The following is a 15625-nucleotide window of genomic DNA, read 5'->3' on the forward strand; positions in this document are numbered from 1 at the left end:
ACTCACTCATTCACACACCTCACTCATCACACACTCCTCATTCACTCACACACACTCCGCACTCACTCACAGTCACACATACTCCTCATTCACACACTCACACACTCACTCACACTCCGCACTCACACTCCGCACTCACACAGTCACACACTCATCACTCACTCACACACACTCCTCACTCACTCACACAGTCACACACTCCTCACTCACTCACACACACTCCTCACTCACTCATTCACACACACTCCTCATTCACTCACACCACACTCACTCACTCACACAGTCACACACTCCTTACTCACTCACATGCCTCACTCACACACACACTCACACACCTCACTCACATACACTCACACACCTCAGTCACTCACACGTCTCACACACACACGCTCACTCACACACCTCACTCACTCACAAGCCTCACTCACACACACTCACTCACACACCTCACTCACTCACACGCCTCACTCACACACACACTCTCACACACCTCACTCATTCACTCACTCAGCTCCAGCCAACCCTCACCCACTCTGCCCCAAGCAATGGAAGGTACTCTCTCTCTCACTCTCTCTCACTCACTCACTCATTCACCTGCCTGGCACATATTTTGGGAGTGAGGGCAGTGCCCAACTGTCCTGTACAGACTTGATCCCTTTTTTTAATCAATCGTAAACATTTTCTTGCCAGCTCACACGCACAAGACTCCTACATCCAGATCCATCCAGTAAAGAATTACACACAGGTTCACACATACACACACACACACACACACACTGGATAAAAGGCAGAGCCAGACAGAGCTGTAGGTTTCTGGACTGTGCAAGAGAGAGAGTAGAGCGAGGAATCCCACAAACACCACAGAATTTACCTCCCCCACCCACACAGTGCTCTCATTGAACTTCCTCTCTTGTTTTAAGCGAGAGTAAACACCAAGGGCTAACAAATATTATTAATAATAATCCATGCATTTGATATAGCGGCTTATCACGTCGTTGAGGTGTCTTAAAGCGCATCAGTTTTATTGTAAAAACTCCGTGACTGTGTGCTTTGTGGGCGAAACACGGCAGCCAGTTGCACACAGCAGTGTCCCACAAACAGCCATAGAGTGAGTGAACGATTTTATTTGAGGGATTGAAAGAGAGGCGGAATCCCACAAACACCACAGAATTTACCTTACCTTCTTGGACTAAAATTAGGTTAACTTCAGGACTTAACTTGCGGTCCAACACTTTGTTTTATTCTATTATTTATGATAAATTAGGATACATTTTTGTGCGAGGGGTGTTATAGAAATGCAATTTGTTGTTATCATAAAGCAGTGTTAGACCTCAGGTTAACTCCACTGAGATCTAACACTTTACTTTATAATAATCCCTGCATTTGATATAGCGCCTTATCACATCGTTGAGACGTCTCAAAACGCTTCACGGAATATACTGTAAAACGGATTGACTGTGTATTTTGTGAATGAAACACGGCAGCCTGTTGCCCACTGCAGTGTCCCACAAAATAGTCGTGGACCAAATCATAATATTTATTTTTNGGAGGGATTATTACGCCTGAAAAGCGATGTACCAACCAACTAACAACTGCTTTCCTATTTACTGCTAGATAAACAAAGGTGCGTGGAGTATGGAAACTTGCCTAAGGTTTTGCCGTGCAGGTCTTCTCCCTAGCCACTACGCTACAGGACTCCATGCAATCACTGAACGTTTATCTCAGAAATATCCCACTCAGCCCAGCAAGCCTACACTGGTGTTTCTCTGCACACGAGCCGGCCAAAATAATAATAATCCTTGCATTTGATATAGAGCTTTTCACGTCGGGAGGACGTCCCAAAGCGCTTCACAGAACACACTATAAAGTGAATTGACTGTATATTTGTGGGCGAACACGGCAGCCAATTGCGCACAGCAATGTCCCACAAACAGTCGTGGATTGAAAATAACCAATTTATTATAACCCCACTCTGCTGCTCGCTTGCGCATCGAAATCTGCCCGATTTCCTTTTAAAACATTGGGTTTTGCTTCAATCAGTTTGCAGCAGTTTGTGGAGTCCTGTAGCTCAGTGGTTAGAGCACTCGCTTTGCAAGTGAGAGACCTGAGTTCAATTCCAGGCAGAGGGCGAAACCTTGGGCAAGTTTCCTTACTCCACGCAGAGCCTAATAATAATCCCTCCAAAACCAAAACAATAATAAATTGGTCATTTTCAATCCATATGACTGTTTGTGGGACATTGCTGTGCGCAATTGGCTGCCGCGTTCGCCCACAAATATACAGTCAATTCACTTTGCAGTATGTTCTGTGAAGCGCTTTGGGACGTCCTCCCGACGTGAAAAGCGCTATATCAAATGCAAGGATTATTATTATTATTATAGCAGAGAATTTCACAATCAAAACCTCCTGCGTGTAAAGATGTTTTTCAAACCTCCCCTATAACTATTTCTGCGACATTCTCAAACACTGGGCATGTCTACGGCATTGGCAGTTTTGCTGAAAAACTCATGCTGAATAGCCAAGTAACAAGTAATATGCGGGAGAACTGACAGCAATCAAAACGATCTGGACCGATTAGACAAGCAGATGAGGGTTGGCAAACAACCCACATGACAAGCATATGCTTAAAGATCCAGTTAATGAGCGGGTTGTTTATAACAAAGCTGAACAAGTCCTGGGACATGTCTGCAAGACACACAATTTCAGGTTGAAACCTGTCTGAAGCTCGTCTTAAGTTTTTCCCTTTAGAATAACGCAAATCTTTATGAATATTCAAAGCTGAGTTCGCATCTAAATTAGCGGTCGTGCTTGCAAATATTCCCAACACTCTTGATAGTGAGGATTTTCCCCGCTCTCAATCTTTTCCTTTATTAGCTACCTCTTCGACCATGCTTTCCCCTCCCCTCCAGGATTTTACTGTGAACAACAACACAACAACAACTTGCAATTATACAGTGCCCCTCATGCAGGGTAGCGTCCCAGAGCGCTTGACAGTGACGGAGCACGACTCCGAGTTGGGGGCGGGGGGAGGTGACCATAAGCACGATCGAAGAGGAATGTCTTCAGGCGCCACCTGAAGATGGGGAAGGAGGGGGCAATGCGGAGGGATTGAGGAAGAAAGTTCCAAAGCTTTGGGGTGTAGTGGATGAAGGCACGGCCATCGATGGTGGAGCGGCGGGTGGGGGGGAAAGTAGTGGTTAACATGATCGTCTCACTGTGCAGTTTTTTGCTCCACCACCTGTGCTGGCCGTCTGTTCCATATCATTGAAAAAACTCTGGTATTTCCTCCTCTCTCTTGTCCCTTTTCTGCATTTTCCACTTTGTCTTTAAATATCTTTACCTTTAAATAGTGTAGTTTTCAGTTAACTTCTTTATTCATTATCCTGTCATTAAGTAATGCCTTACATTTGACGTAGTGCCTTATCGCATCATTGAGACACCTCTCCATAACTTGCTTTACAATAATAATGATCCTTGCATTTGATGTAGCCCCTTCACACGTGTTTGAGATGTCTCGAAGCACAGTATATACTGTAAAGTGGATTGACTGTATATTTTGTGGGCAAAACGCAGCAGCCAATTGCGCACAGGAGTGTCCTACAAACAGTCATGGACTGAGTGACCAAGTTATTATTTTTTTTTAATTATTTTTTTTGAAGGGATTATTAGCCCCAGAAAAGCGATTGATAATCGACGAATAACTGGGTATCTACTTACTACTAGGTAAACAGAGGCGTGTGGAGTAAGGAAACTTGCCTTAGGTTTTGCCCCACCCAGGAATCAAGCTCGGGCCCTCTCGTTTGCGAGGCGAGTGCTCTACCCAATACTCTACAGGACTCCACGTCCTTTATGGGATTTGCTGCTAAATGTATTAACCGTGTATTTGTATCTGAAGATGGTAGCGAAACATAACAACACCCCACAAACAGCCATTAAGTGAGTGACCAATTTTATTTGGGGGATTGTAGGTTATGACACCGGGAGAGAGAAATTCCCTTCTCTTTTTGCATAGTGTCATGGGATCTTTAACGTCCACCTGAACAGGCAGACAGGACCTTGGTTTAATATCTCATCCAAAAGATGGCACCTCCGATAAAACAGGACTCCCCCATCAGTGTATCAGTGTGTATGCCTGGCCTGTGAGCTCAAAGTCCTGGCGTGGTGCCTGAACCGACAACCTTCTGACTTAGTGGTGAGAGTGCTACTAACTGAGCCAGGTTGACTCCCCCACAGTATATAATAATAATAATAATCCTTGCATTTGATATAGGGCTTTTCACGTCTTCTCGATGTCTCAAAATTAAAGTATTATTTTACTGCTCAAAATTATATTCCCTTCCTTTGTGCATTGTTCAAAGCTGTTTTACTTCTGAAATTCCGAAGGAGGAAAAACAGCTCGAAGGGAATTGTGTGCATGTAATCTCTTGTTAAATCATGTTTCATTAGCTTCAATTAAATCATGTCTCACTCTGGGCTTGGAATCAATGGGTTGGGATGTGTTTCTGAGCTCTAGGCAGGAGACAATCCTCTTCTGCATCTCATGCATTGCTCCCCGGGAAGCTCGCAGGGAGTTCCTGGTAGTTGCCATCCATCTAGCGAGGGCTCAAACCTGAACTTGTCAGATGTCAAATGACCGACTAGTGACTATCCTTCTTGGGGGAGGGAGCCTGGGTAGGCAGGGCCTTGTCCTTGGAGCTGAGCTGGCTCACTGGGAGCAGAGATAGTTCTTTTTTTCCTGGGCTCCCATTAACCCTGCAAACCAAAGGATGAGTAGGGTGGCCCTGGCTGGACGAGCTTGCCAGACTGTGCTCTCAACAGCAAGTTATATGGTTTTAGCTTGTTAGATTCCAGCAATGCCCCCAAAGCACACTCTGGGGTCCCCAAGCCTTGGCACTTGCCAACCTGCACCTAATACCTACTGGAATTAGGTAGGCAGGATGTGTCCCTCCAGAGAGAGAGAGAAAACATTCCAGTGGCTCTCACAAGGTTGTACAAGGCCTGAGGCAGCCATGGAACAGTGGATAGAGAGGTGGAGCAGGAGGTAAAGGCGCATTCATACACCCAAAGGTTGCCAGGGGAGGTGGGCTGTTAGGCCTATTACCCCCCAAACCTCCCCACTGGTGTGTTCTTGTCTATGATGCAGGTGCATTAAGAAAAGCTGTTATTCCATTAACAACAGTATTCCATTTATATCGAATGCAAAGGACTGAGTGTGGAATAGTTAAAAGCTATAATTGTTTCTGGAAGTTAATAAATAATCCTGGTCAACAATTTCCCCAAATAAAATTGGTCTCTCAATCCATGGCTGTTTGTGGGACATTGCTGTGCGCAAATTGGCTGCCGCGTTTCACACAGAAAATACACAGTTAATCCACTTTATAGGATATGTAATCTATGCTGTCCAGATTCTGGCTGTGCAAACTGGAATAATAATAATCCTTCGCGTTTGATACAGCGCCTTATCATCTCGTCGAGACGTCTCAAAGCATGTCACGCCTTGACGATGTGATAAGGCGCTATATCAAATAGTGGAGTGGAGTCCTGTAGCTCAGTGGTTAGAGCACTCGCTTTGCAAGCGAGAGACCTGAGTTCATTTCCAGGCAGGTCAGGGCGAAACCTTGGGCAAGTTTCCTTACTCCACACAGAGCCTAATAATAATCCCTCCAAAAACCAAAACAATAATAAATTGGTCATTTTCAATCCATGACTGTTTGTGGGACATTGCTGTGCACAATTGGCTGCCGCGTTCGCCCACAAATATACAGTCAATTCACTTTACAGTGTGTTCTGTGAAGCGCTTTGGGACGTCCTCCCGACGTGAAAAGCGCTATATCAAATGCAAGGATTATTATTATTATTATTAAATGCAAAGGATTATTATTATTCCAGTTTGCACAGCCAGAATCTGGGCAGCATAGATTACACTCAGAGTAAAGCTCCCTCTACTGTCCCATTAAGAACCCACAAGTCAGATGTAGCAGAAAGCTTCTCATAAAGGGAGCATGAGAAAGAAGAGTTGGGGCTATCTTGCGTATCACGAAGAGGCTTTCGTGGGTGAATATGGTGGAAATCACTGCGGGGAAACTGGAAGATTTTGAAGACGGGAAGGTAAATGACACTTTAGCCCCCAACCTTCTTCTGAAAAAGTACTAATATTCATCACAAGAAGTCCCCTGGTGTCCTGTGGTGTAGTGGTTAGCACGCTTGCTTTGCAAGCAAGAGGACCCGGGTTCGATTCCCGGCCGGAGTAAAACCTTAGGCAAGTTTCCTTACTCCACATGCCTCTGTTTACCTAGCAGTAAGTTGGAACCCATTTGTTATGTCAATTGGCAGATCCTTTTCCAGGGTCATAATCCCTCTCCAAAAAAAATGTTGTCACTCAACCCACGACTGTTTGTGGGACACTGCTGTGCACAAAATAGGCTGCTGCTTTTCGCCTATAAAATACACTTTACAGCATATTCTGTGAAGCGCATTGAGACGTCTCAGTGACAGAATAATGAAAGTATTATATTATTATTGTGGAAGTCAGTATTTTCCGCATCAATGACTCAGCCTCGATATTAATTCCTCCTCAAAAAGGCAGTTCGCAAACCACTTCTGCCTGTAAGGTCTCACTTCCCATCAGTAGCCTGGCCTGAAACTCCATCCATTGGTCAAAGAGGAAACTTAAGAGACTACCGGAGAATGTGTGAGCTGTGACCTGTGTGTGACCTGATGCTATGGGCTGATGTGATTATGCCCACCCCTGGCCTCTCCCTGTGGCTCCATCACTCGTTCCCAGACTAAGAGGAAATAAGATCAGAACCAGAGGAAATGCAGAGTTAACCATCTGCAACAAGAATTAAATCAACAGTAAATAAATCACCATTTGCTCATTTCATATCAATTACTTTATAAGATATTTCCATAAAACTGAACCTTAAACAGTTAGCATTTGGTCCAGGATATGTTAAAATATCTGCTACGCTAAATACTACGCTGGTTCTCATTTCGGGGAGGTTTTAAACAATTCTTTTTAAAACTTTCCCCAATATTTTTTTGAAAAGGACAAAAACTTTCACTCTATTAGCCTTGGTTTAGCCGGTGGAGGGGAGGTGCAAACACACCACTGGTTCCATTGCGTTGTGTAGCTGCAAGTTTGGCTGGACCAATTCAGATGCCATTGTTATAAGCCGATGGAAACTCACATTACATTCAACCCCAGCAGGAGACCTGTTCAGGAAAGAGAGAAATTAGAGCCTTGATGTGTCAGCCGAGATTCTGCCCCGTGTGAAGGCCGCTATATAAATGCAAGTTGTTGCTGTTGTGATCTCCTGCCATTGATGAACCTGAAGAAACCAGTGATCTTGAAGGAGCATGTCTTGCCCATGATGAGCCTGAGGATATAATGAACCTGAGGATATGACAAGTAATATATCTTTGTGAGCAGTAACTCTGTTATGTCTACTAATGTAGCTCTGTTCACTATGGGATGTGATTGTCCTTTGACTATCAAGTCCAATTTTATTTCTTTATGAGATCAGTGAACTTATCTGGTCCAAGCTCATTATTCAGCTTCCGATCCTTCACAGTGAGATACTTGAACTGTCTATAAGGAACACTGCACATCAGCTTGCTTCTGTTGGTAGCAGTCTCACCTCAGAGTCAAATGGTTCTGGGTTCAAGCTTAATATTGGGACTTGAGTCCTGTAGCATAGTGATTAAGGTGCTCACCTCGCAAGTGAGAAGACCCCAGTTCGATTTCGGGTGGCAAAAGCTTAGGCAACTTTCCTTCCTCCACACACCTCAGTTTACCTAGTATATGGAGGAATCTGGCTATAGGAAGATTGTAAGTAGGTCCTGGCCTGCTTCATGTACCTCTCCTCGCCTGCCCCACCATTGGCGGGTGGGCCTTCTGCCACTCTGCCCCCAAGCTCTGGAACTCCATCCCGCAGTTCCTCTGCCTTGCCCCCTTCCTTGCCTCCTTCAAGACCCATCTCAAGACCCTCCTCTTCGATCATGCCTTCGATCATCCTGCTTCCCGCCTGCCCTCCACCCTCCCCAATCCCGACTCCCAGCTCGGGTCCGAAACACTGACTGTCCAGCACCTTAGGACATCCTCTCAATGTGAAAGGCACTATACAAATGTTGTTGTTGGTTGTTATTCAAATGGCGGATCGCTTTCCAGGGGTAATAATCACTCGAAAATAAAAATATTCGGTCACTCAATCAATGACTGTTTGTTGGACACTGCTGTGCGCAATTGGCTGCCACATTTCGCCCATAAAATATACGTCAATCCACTCTGCTTTCTATAAAAGCACCTTTGAGACCTCTCAACGATGTGATAAGACGCTATATCAAATGCAAGGAATATTATTATTATTTGAACTCAATACAGTGCTAGGGGAATGCTGCGTGGATGAAGGTGCTGTGCTTTGGATGATACTTTCTGCCGAGGTGCTGTCTACCTGTCCAGGTGAAAGTTAAGTATCCCATCATTACAGATATGTTAAGAAGAGAAGGATATTTCTCTCTCCCACTGTCCCGTCAATAATCCTTCAGAGAAAATTATTCTCTCACTTTATGACTGTCTGTGGAACAATGTTGTGCAAATTAGATGCCTACAAAATACAGAGTCACTATACTTTACAATAAATCCTGTGAAGCACTTCGGGATAGTCTCCTGATGTGAAAGATATTGAAGCAAATGCAAGGATAATTAAAGGACTTACTTTCTTTTTTTTCTGTTCCTTCTTGTTTCTCCGGAAGAACTTAGCTGTATGGGCGCCCAAGTGCCTATCCCTTTAATAGAGAGAAAGAGAGTGATGTAAACATCCTGACCAGATGTTTAAATGAGAGAGAGAGAGACAGACACTTGGGTTGCAGAGGTAATTACAGGGTTTGGCAAAAGTCTGGGACATTGTGATTAAAAGATCTGTCAAAATCTAATAAAGCTATGGAGCAAGTTCAATGGGGCTGAACAGCCTCCTATTCCTATGATCCTATTGACATGAACTCCGAGATATAGAACCAACATATATAATTGTGTGTCAGCCTGGCTCAGTGGTAGCCCTCTCACCTCTGAGTCAGAAGGTTGTGGGTTCAAGTCCTACATCGGGACATGGAATCACATAGTCTAAGATGACACTCCAATGCAGCGCTGGGGGTGAGTTGTATTGTCAGATGTGCCGTCCTTCGGGTGAGACGTTAAACCGAGGTCCCGTCTGCCTGCTCAGGTGGATGTTGAAGATCCCATGACACTGTTCAAAAAGAGCAGAGAGTTTCTCTCTCTCCCGGTGTCCTGGCCAACAATCCCCAAATAAAACTGGTCACTCATTTCATGGCTGTTTGTGGGACACTGCTGTGGGCAACTGACTGTTGTGTTTCGGCCACAAAATACACAGTCGCTACACTTTACAGTATATACTGTGAAGCGCGTTGAGACATCTCAATGATGTGATAAATGCGCTATATCAAATGCAAGGATTATTATTATTATTGACATCAGACACGTTCTGCAATGCTGGCAGGAAGTGTCAGGATTACACAGACCAAAGTGACTCTCCACACTTGCCCATCCACACTCGCCTCCTCCTCGCAATCTTTGGCCTCTAATAGCTGGCTCAATGAAAACTTCATCTTGATGTTTGAACCCTGAATACAGAACAGACAGTCAGTTTCAGAATTAAGCAGCCTCTTACTTCCCCTGAATTCTCTCTGCCTTTTCTGCTCTCCTATCCCTCCTCTCCTAAAGCTGATAACTCAAACCAGTGGCCACTGGTTACACGTGAGCCTGGACACAGAGAGCCGGTGGACCATTCGTCAGTAAAAAGCTTCATTGCACACCCTCACGCTCACACAAGAGCACACACGCTCACACCCTCGCACACGCACAAGCACAAGTACGCACACCCCAGTGCTGTAAATCTCTATGGTTCCATCCCACATTAAAGTGATCATCAGCTTGTAGTTAATCTGCTTTACAAGACCCGAAACATTTAAGTATTGCAGATAAAGAGCTGGCCTCACTAGTTTGTTCCTTGGCGAGGCTGGGTTCAGCTGGACATTCCCTGGATCCTGGTCTGCGTGCTGCCTGACATGCCCCGTCAGTCTTTGAGGATGTGCTCCCACCCTGAAGCAACAGATATAAGAAGGTGATTTTCCTCAGCCACTCGTTTCACAGCAGCGACGGAATGGTAATCAACCACCGACGTGCCTCAATGTACGCGAATTCCATTAACTGGGGGGGCAGACATCAAGCCTAGACTGGTGCTAGCTCACCTTTGGAACTAACCAGGGATCTGACACGTACAGAAACCCATCACCGTGCTTAAGAGTATCCAAATCAAACTGACAATTCCATGCATCCCACCTACACGTGGAAATTTCAGAGATGGATTGCTGGAATGGAACATACACTCTCTCCCTGGCGGGGAGGTGGGGAGAACGCATGCTGCTTACCTAATTCCAGAAAATATTAGCTGTAGGAACCAAGGCTTGGGGACCTCAGACTGTGTGTTGGGGTAACTGCTGGAGTCTAACCAGCTAAAACTTGCCATTGATATCGCCCTCTGGCAAGCTTGCCCGCTGCTTGTCCAGCTGGGACCACCCTACCGGTTAGGGCTTTGGCTTGCAGGGTTAATAGGAGCTGAGTGGGAGGATTCCCTTGCCCCCAGTGACTGGTCTGCCCTGCCAAGTGCTGCCGATGAGCAGATGTGCTGTGCTGTCATCAGCAGAGCCCGGGAGTTCTTTCCCTTCGGATCCTGCTACCTCCAGCAGGGTATCCCTCCCCCAGTAGTGTTGTTAGTCTCACCATACCCAGGGCCACTCTCACTATACAATTACCAAAAACCAAGAAACTGCCTGAAGATCATAGACACATCTAAGCACCAACAGCTAAACGGTTATAATTACCTGTGAAATCTGTTGCAACAAAACTCACTGCTCCTTCTTTTAGAAACATTTGAAGGGGAACAAGAGGCACCAATAGGAACATGGGAATAGGAGAAGGCCATTTTATTAGATGATGGCCGATGTTTCCATTCCAAATTCCCTGCCTTTACTCCAAAATCTCCTAATAATCTTACATCCCAAGTATCTACCGCCCTCCTTCTCAATATCCGTTAAATCCTTGTGTCATTTCACACCACATCTTCTCCAGACCATCATTACCAGAAAATTAATGTAATAGTGTCCAATGTTTGTACATACCCAAAGGATTTGTTGATGGATGAATGTGTCTTTCCAATGGTGATCCTTCCTTCTCCTAGTGAAGAGGGTAAGAGATACTGTTCAACACACAAAACAGTATCAACTCAATAAAGATCACATACTTTGGGTTCATTTATAATATATATACACACACACATATAATATAACTGTATATCTATAACAGTGTGAACCCTTCACTGTTTCTGTTATGATGAGGTGAAGCCTTTGTCAGTACCCTGGGATCTACACTAGATCCTGATCACCAGTGGGAGGAATCCTCAGTTAGGAATCAGACCAATGTCAGGAACGGGATGAGGAATTGGGAGGATGGAGATGGGGTTGGGGTGGGGGTTAGGAAGACCCGTGGTGTGACACGTTACATACCACAAATTTTCTAAATGGAGCTGATTTCACCGAGACCCCAGCCTGACCTAGAGTTTGTCTCAGCCTCTACTTCCACCCCAAGAAAAGCAACAGATAATGTGCAGTGCAATCCTCACCTCCTCTTATACCTCCTTCACTGTAGACACTACTCAGCTGGCTTTGGTTGACCAGTCACTGGGGGCAGGGAATCCTCCCACTCAGCTCCCGTTAACCCTATATGCCAAAGCCCTAACGGTTAGGATGGTCCTAGCTGGACAACCAGCAGGGAAACCTTGGCAGACAGCGCTGCCAATGGCAAGCTATGCAGTTTTAGCTGGTTAGACTCCAGCAGTTACCCCCAACTCACACTCTGGGGTCCCCAAGCCTCGGTTCTTGCCAACCTGTGCCTAATATTTTCTGGATTAGGTGAGCAGGATGTGTCCCTCCAGGGAGAGAGAGCACATTCCATTCCAACAATCTATCTCTGGGATTTCCATGTGTAGGTGGGATGTATGGAATTCTCAGGTTGGTTTGGATACTCTTAAGCACGGTGATGGGTTTCCGCGTGCATCAGATGCCCGGCTGACTCCCCACAAAAAAATGCTTGTTGTGATCACCTATCATGGATGTCAGTTCTCTATGAGGTGATTTGCATTGTCCTGCACAAACCAAGACTTGCTGTTTGGCCAGCTGCAGCCCTGGCTCCCCGTGCCGATGGACAAATATTGCCATCTTGGACTCAGGTGGTTTGGGGGCTACAGAGAAACTGTCCGCAGGAGCTGGTTTGGATCTTGACGCTGCCACCTCTGGCTTTGTGGTGGAAGGCTTCCGGGAACCTCTCCTGCGTGTGGGAAGCTCGCTCCGCTTGGGAGATGTATGTTCCTGAGAGGCTCCATCTGGCTGTAGAGTGGCTTGTCCTTTGGAGCAAGTTGCCTCGTTCGTCTCCCTCTGTGAAAAAAGGACACACACATCAGTGTGTAGAACAGTGCATCTCTCACCCTCTAATTATGCTAGTAATTTGGTCACTCAATCCCGACTGTTTTTGGGACGCTGCTGTGCGCAATTGGCTGCCGCGTTTAATCCACAAAATGCACAGTCAGTTCACTTTACAGCATGTTATGTGAAGCGCTTTGAAGCATCTCAAAGACTTTTGCACACAGTAATGTCCCACTAAACATTTGTGGATTGAGTGACCAAATGACTACTATTTTTATTTTATTTTTGAAGTGATTATTACCCCCAGAAAACCGATCTGCCAATTGACTAACAACCGGGTTTCTACTTATTGCTAGTTAAACAGAGGCGTGTAGAGTAATGAATCTTGCCAAAGGTTTCTCCCACCCTGGGAATCAAACTAGGTCCTCTCGCTTGCCCAGTGTGTCGGTAGAAAACTATCATATCTCTAGTCTAGAAAATCCAGAGGAATATTGGCTGGTACTCACATCCTGAATCTCACGTGATCGTTTCAGAGAGTACACAGCTATGGAGAATTTGTTGGTGTTGATATCCTTCTTGATGTCGATTCCTTGATCAGCTTCCTGTTCCAGCGTAGTCACTTCCTCGAAGCTGACATCTTCCCTTCGCTGAGGAGGCACCTTGTATTGGTCCTCCCGAGGCTGGCAGGTCAGACCGCCCTGAACGGATTCAGTGAAGTTCCTCTGCACGCACCAGGATATGTGTTGGCAATCGCCTTGATAGGAGTGAGTGAGGTGCTTGGGATTCTTAGCATGCGAGGTGAAAGGTTTGTTCTGCACAAGGTTGGCCCCTCCAATGGTCATGTTAAGAGACATTGCTCTTCCTGAATGTTTGATGGCCAAGTGGTCCTTTTGGTCAGTTGCCCTGTGTTCCGAGGCACGACTGCAATTGCCTTGTGTCTGCTTGCTCTTATTGTCCAAAGTACTGGTGTGATGAGAGCACTCGAGCATGTGCTGGTTGTCCTCATCCCTTTCAGCTCTGTTGTACATCAATGCAGCACTGAGGCCTTGGATAGAGAGTCTGTAATACTCTGTGCGGTCGTGGTTCGCTTGCAGTTGCTGTAAGCTGATGAACTGGTGCCTCAAGGCGGCTGTGGGAGCGATGCGCGTTTTGGGATCAAGGCTGAGCATTCTCTTCAGGAGTTGCACCATGTTGCTGCAATCGTGGTACTCGGCCCTTTCCTCGTCGTCCAGGAGCAGAGCGTGGGTGATGCTCAACGCCTCCATTTGGTCGAGGGACTTCAAGGTGGGTCTCCCAGTCTCCAAAGGTGGCACCGATGCATGGGATGGGTATTCCCGTGGTGATTTGAGTTCCCACTGATGAGCTGTAAAGGGACGCCAGTGTCTTGTGAAGAAAAGATGGGATCTGCTGGCCTGGTCGAGCAGGTAGTCTTTGGGCAAGCCTTGGGTTTGAACAATGTACATGATCTGCTCGTATTGATTCCTGCCAGGATAGAGCGGGCGGCCCAGTCGCAGCTCAGACAGCACACAGCCCAACGACCACATGTCCATCTTCTCACAGAAAGGCAAGCCCAGTAGGATCTCGGGGGATCTGTAATATCTGGCCTGAATGTACGGCTCTTTAAAGCCAAAATGAAATACAATCAATAATAATAATGATAATAAAAGTAATAATAATCCTTTTTTTGGGTGGAGAGGGATTATTACCCCCGGAAAGTGACCAGCCAATTGACTAACAACTCAGGTTCCTACTTACTAGGTAAACAAGGCGTTTGGTGTGAGGAAACTTGCCTAAGGTTTCGTCCAGTCCGGGGTCCTCTTGCTTGCGAGGCGAGCTCACTCACCATTGCCCTACAGGGCTCCAGTAAAAAAAACTACAAAAAAGGGTGCATTTTTGTGGGTCATTCTCAGGATTTTCACTAAGAATATTCTCGCTTAAATACGAAGCTTCGCTCGAGAGGAAGTGCTTAAGAGGAGACCGAATGGAGGTGTTTTAAATTATAAAAGGGTTCGAAAAGATTAGCATTGGTTGGGGAGTTCATAACCAGGAGACACAAGTATAAGGGAGCAATGATACTGTGATTGTAGTAAAAAAAATCCAGTAAAATGTGAAGGTTTTCAATAGATACACTGCATAACAACATCAAATTGAATTTATATAGCGCCTTTCACATCGGGAGGATGTCCAACTGCATACCTTGAATATGTTGAACCTCAGTCAGTACACTGGCCGATCCAAAGTCAATGAGCTTAACCCTGAAAGGGAACTGCACATGATTGACCAACATGATGTTGTCAGGTTTCAGGTCAGTGTGGATGATGGACAACTCCTTCAGCTTGACCAAAGCCTTCAGAAGCTGCGTGGCAATTACTCGGATGTGCTTCACGGGGAGGGGAGCAAAGTCGGTCGCTTTATGAAAGTCGAGCAGGCTCTGATCCAGAAGTTCAAACACCAGGTGGGGCCTGGCATTGACATGGAAATACTCCAAGAGACGAACAATATGAAATTCATCCGCATCCGTCTTGCCCAAGAGCTTTAAGATCCTGATCTCAGTCGAGCCGCAGCAGATGTGCTTGAGGGCTTTCAAGGCCACAAACCGACCTGTGCTTCTCTTGCGACACTTGGTCACTTCACCATAAATGCCCTCACCCACCAACTTTAGTGTGTCGTACGTGTCCGAGTCAGACTGGATAGTAAGTCCCCTCTCGGGACTGACACATTGATGGGACATTTGCTGACCACATAGGCTGGGGGAAAAGGTGACGTTGCACACGAACTGGTGCCCTGGGTTTCTACTTTTGTCAGGACTCATTGTTTTCAGATGAATCTCTCTCCAACCATCATCGGGTCATCCACGGCTATCTCTGCTGTGCTTGGCCATGATCACCTTTTCAATGATGCCCCAATCTTCTTCAGTCATTTGATTCTTCTTCAGATTCTTACCCAGGGACGCTGCATGAGGGACGCTGTATAAATGCAACTTGGTGGTGGTGGTGGTGGTCAGGTAAACCCAGAAACAAAGAAAACAGTCACCACACAAGATCTTAGCAAGACTGAACTCAATGGTTTGCCTGTCTGATTGCAGTGGGATTATGTCACAGTCCAGACTCTTTATATCACAATCTACACT

The 15625-nt window shown here is 45.9% G+C and overlaps 1 protein-coding gene across 1 annotated transcript; it reads right to left on the bottom strand.

The window, feature by feature from the left end:
• Window positions 1-7506: 7506 nt before the first annotated feature.
• LOC103176194 (homeodomain-interacting protein kinase 4-like) lies at window positions 7507-15307 on the bottom strand. The gene is made up of 5 exons (XM_007889601.2): window positions 14692-15307; window positions 13002-14113; window positions 12229-12507; window positions 9560-9639; window positions 7507-7621 (listed from the first exon to the last, which is right to left on the bottom strand). The coding sequence occupies exons 1-5, from the start codon at window positions 15305-15307 to the stop codon at window positions 7507-7509; spliced, it is 2202 nt and encodes a 733-aa protein (XP_007887792.2).
• Between the last annotated feature and the right edge of the window lie 318 nt (window positions 15308-15625).

Source organism: Callorhinchus milii, unplaced genomic scaffold, assembly GCF_018977255.1.
Source record: "Callorhinchus milii isolate IMCB2004 unplaced genomic scaffold, IMCB_Cmil_1.0 Scaffold9, whole genome shotgun sequence".
In the NCBI taxonomy this organism is placed as follows: domain Eukaryota; kingdom Metazoa; phylum Chordata; class Chondrichthyes; order Chimaeriformes; family Callorhinchidae; genus Callorhinchus; species Callorhinchus milii.

Bases quoted from the DNA above. Each gene is read 5' to 3' on its own strand.
- LOC103176194 (XM_007889601.2), bottom strand. From the start codon at position 15,307: ATGAGTCCTGACAAAAGTAGAAACCCAGGGCACCAGTTCGTGTGCAAC. The intron at 12,508-13,001 runs GTGAGTACCAGC...CTTTTTTCACAG, and splicing joins GATCACGTGAGATTCAGGAT to AGGGAGACGAACGAGGCAAC. The intron at 7,622-9,559 runs GCAAGTGTGGAG...TGCTACCAACAG, and splicing joins GAGGAGGCGAGTGTGGATGG to AAGCAAGCTGATGTGCAGTG.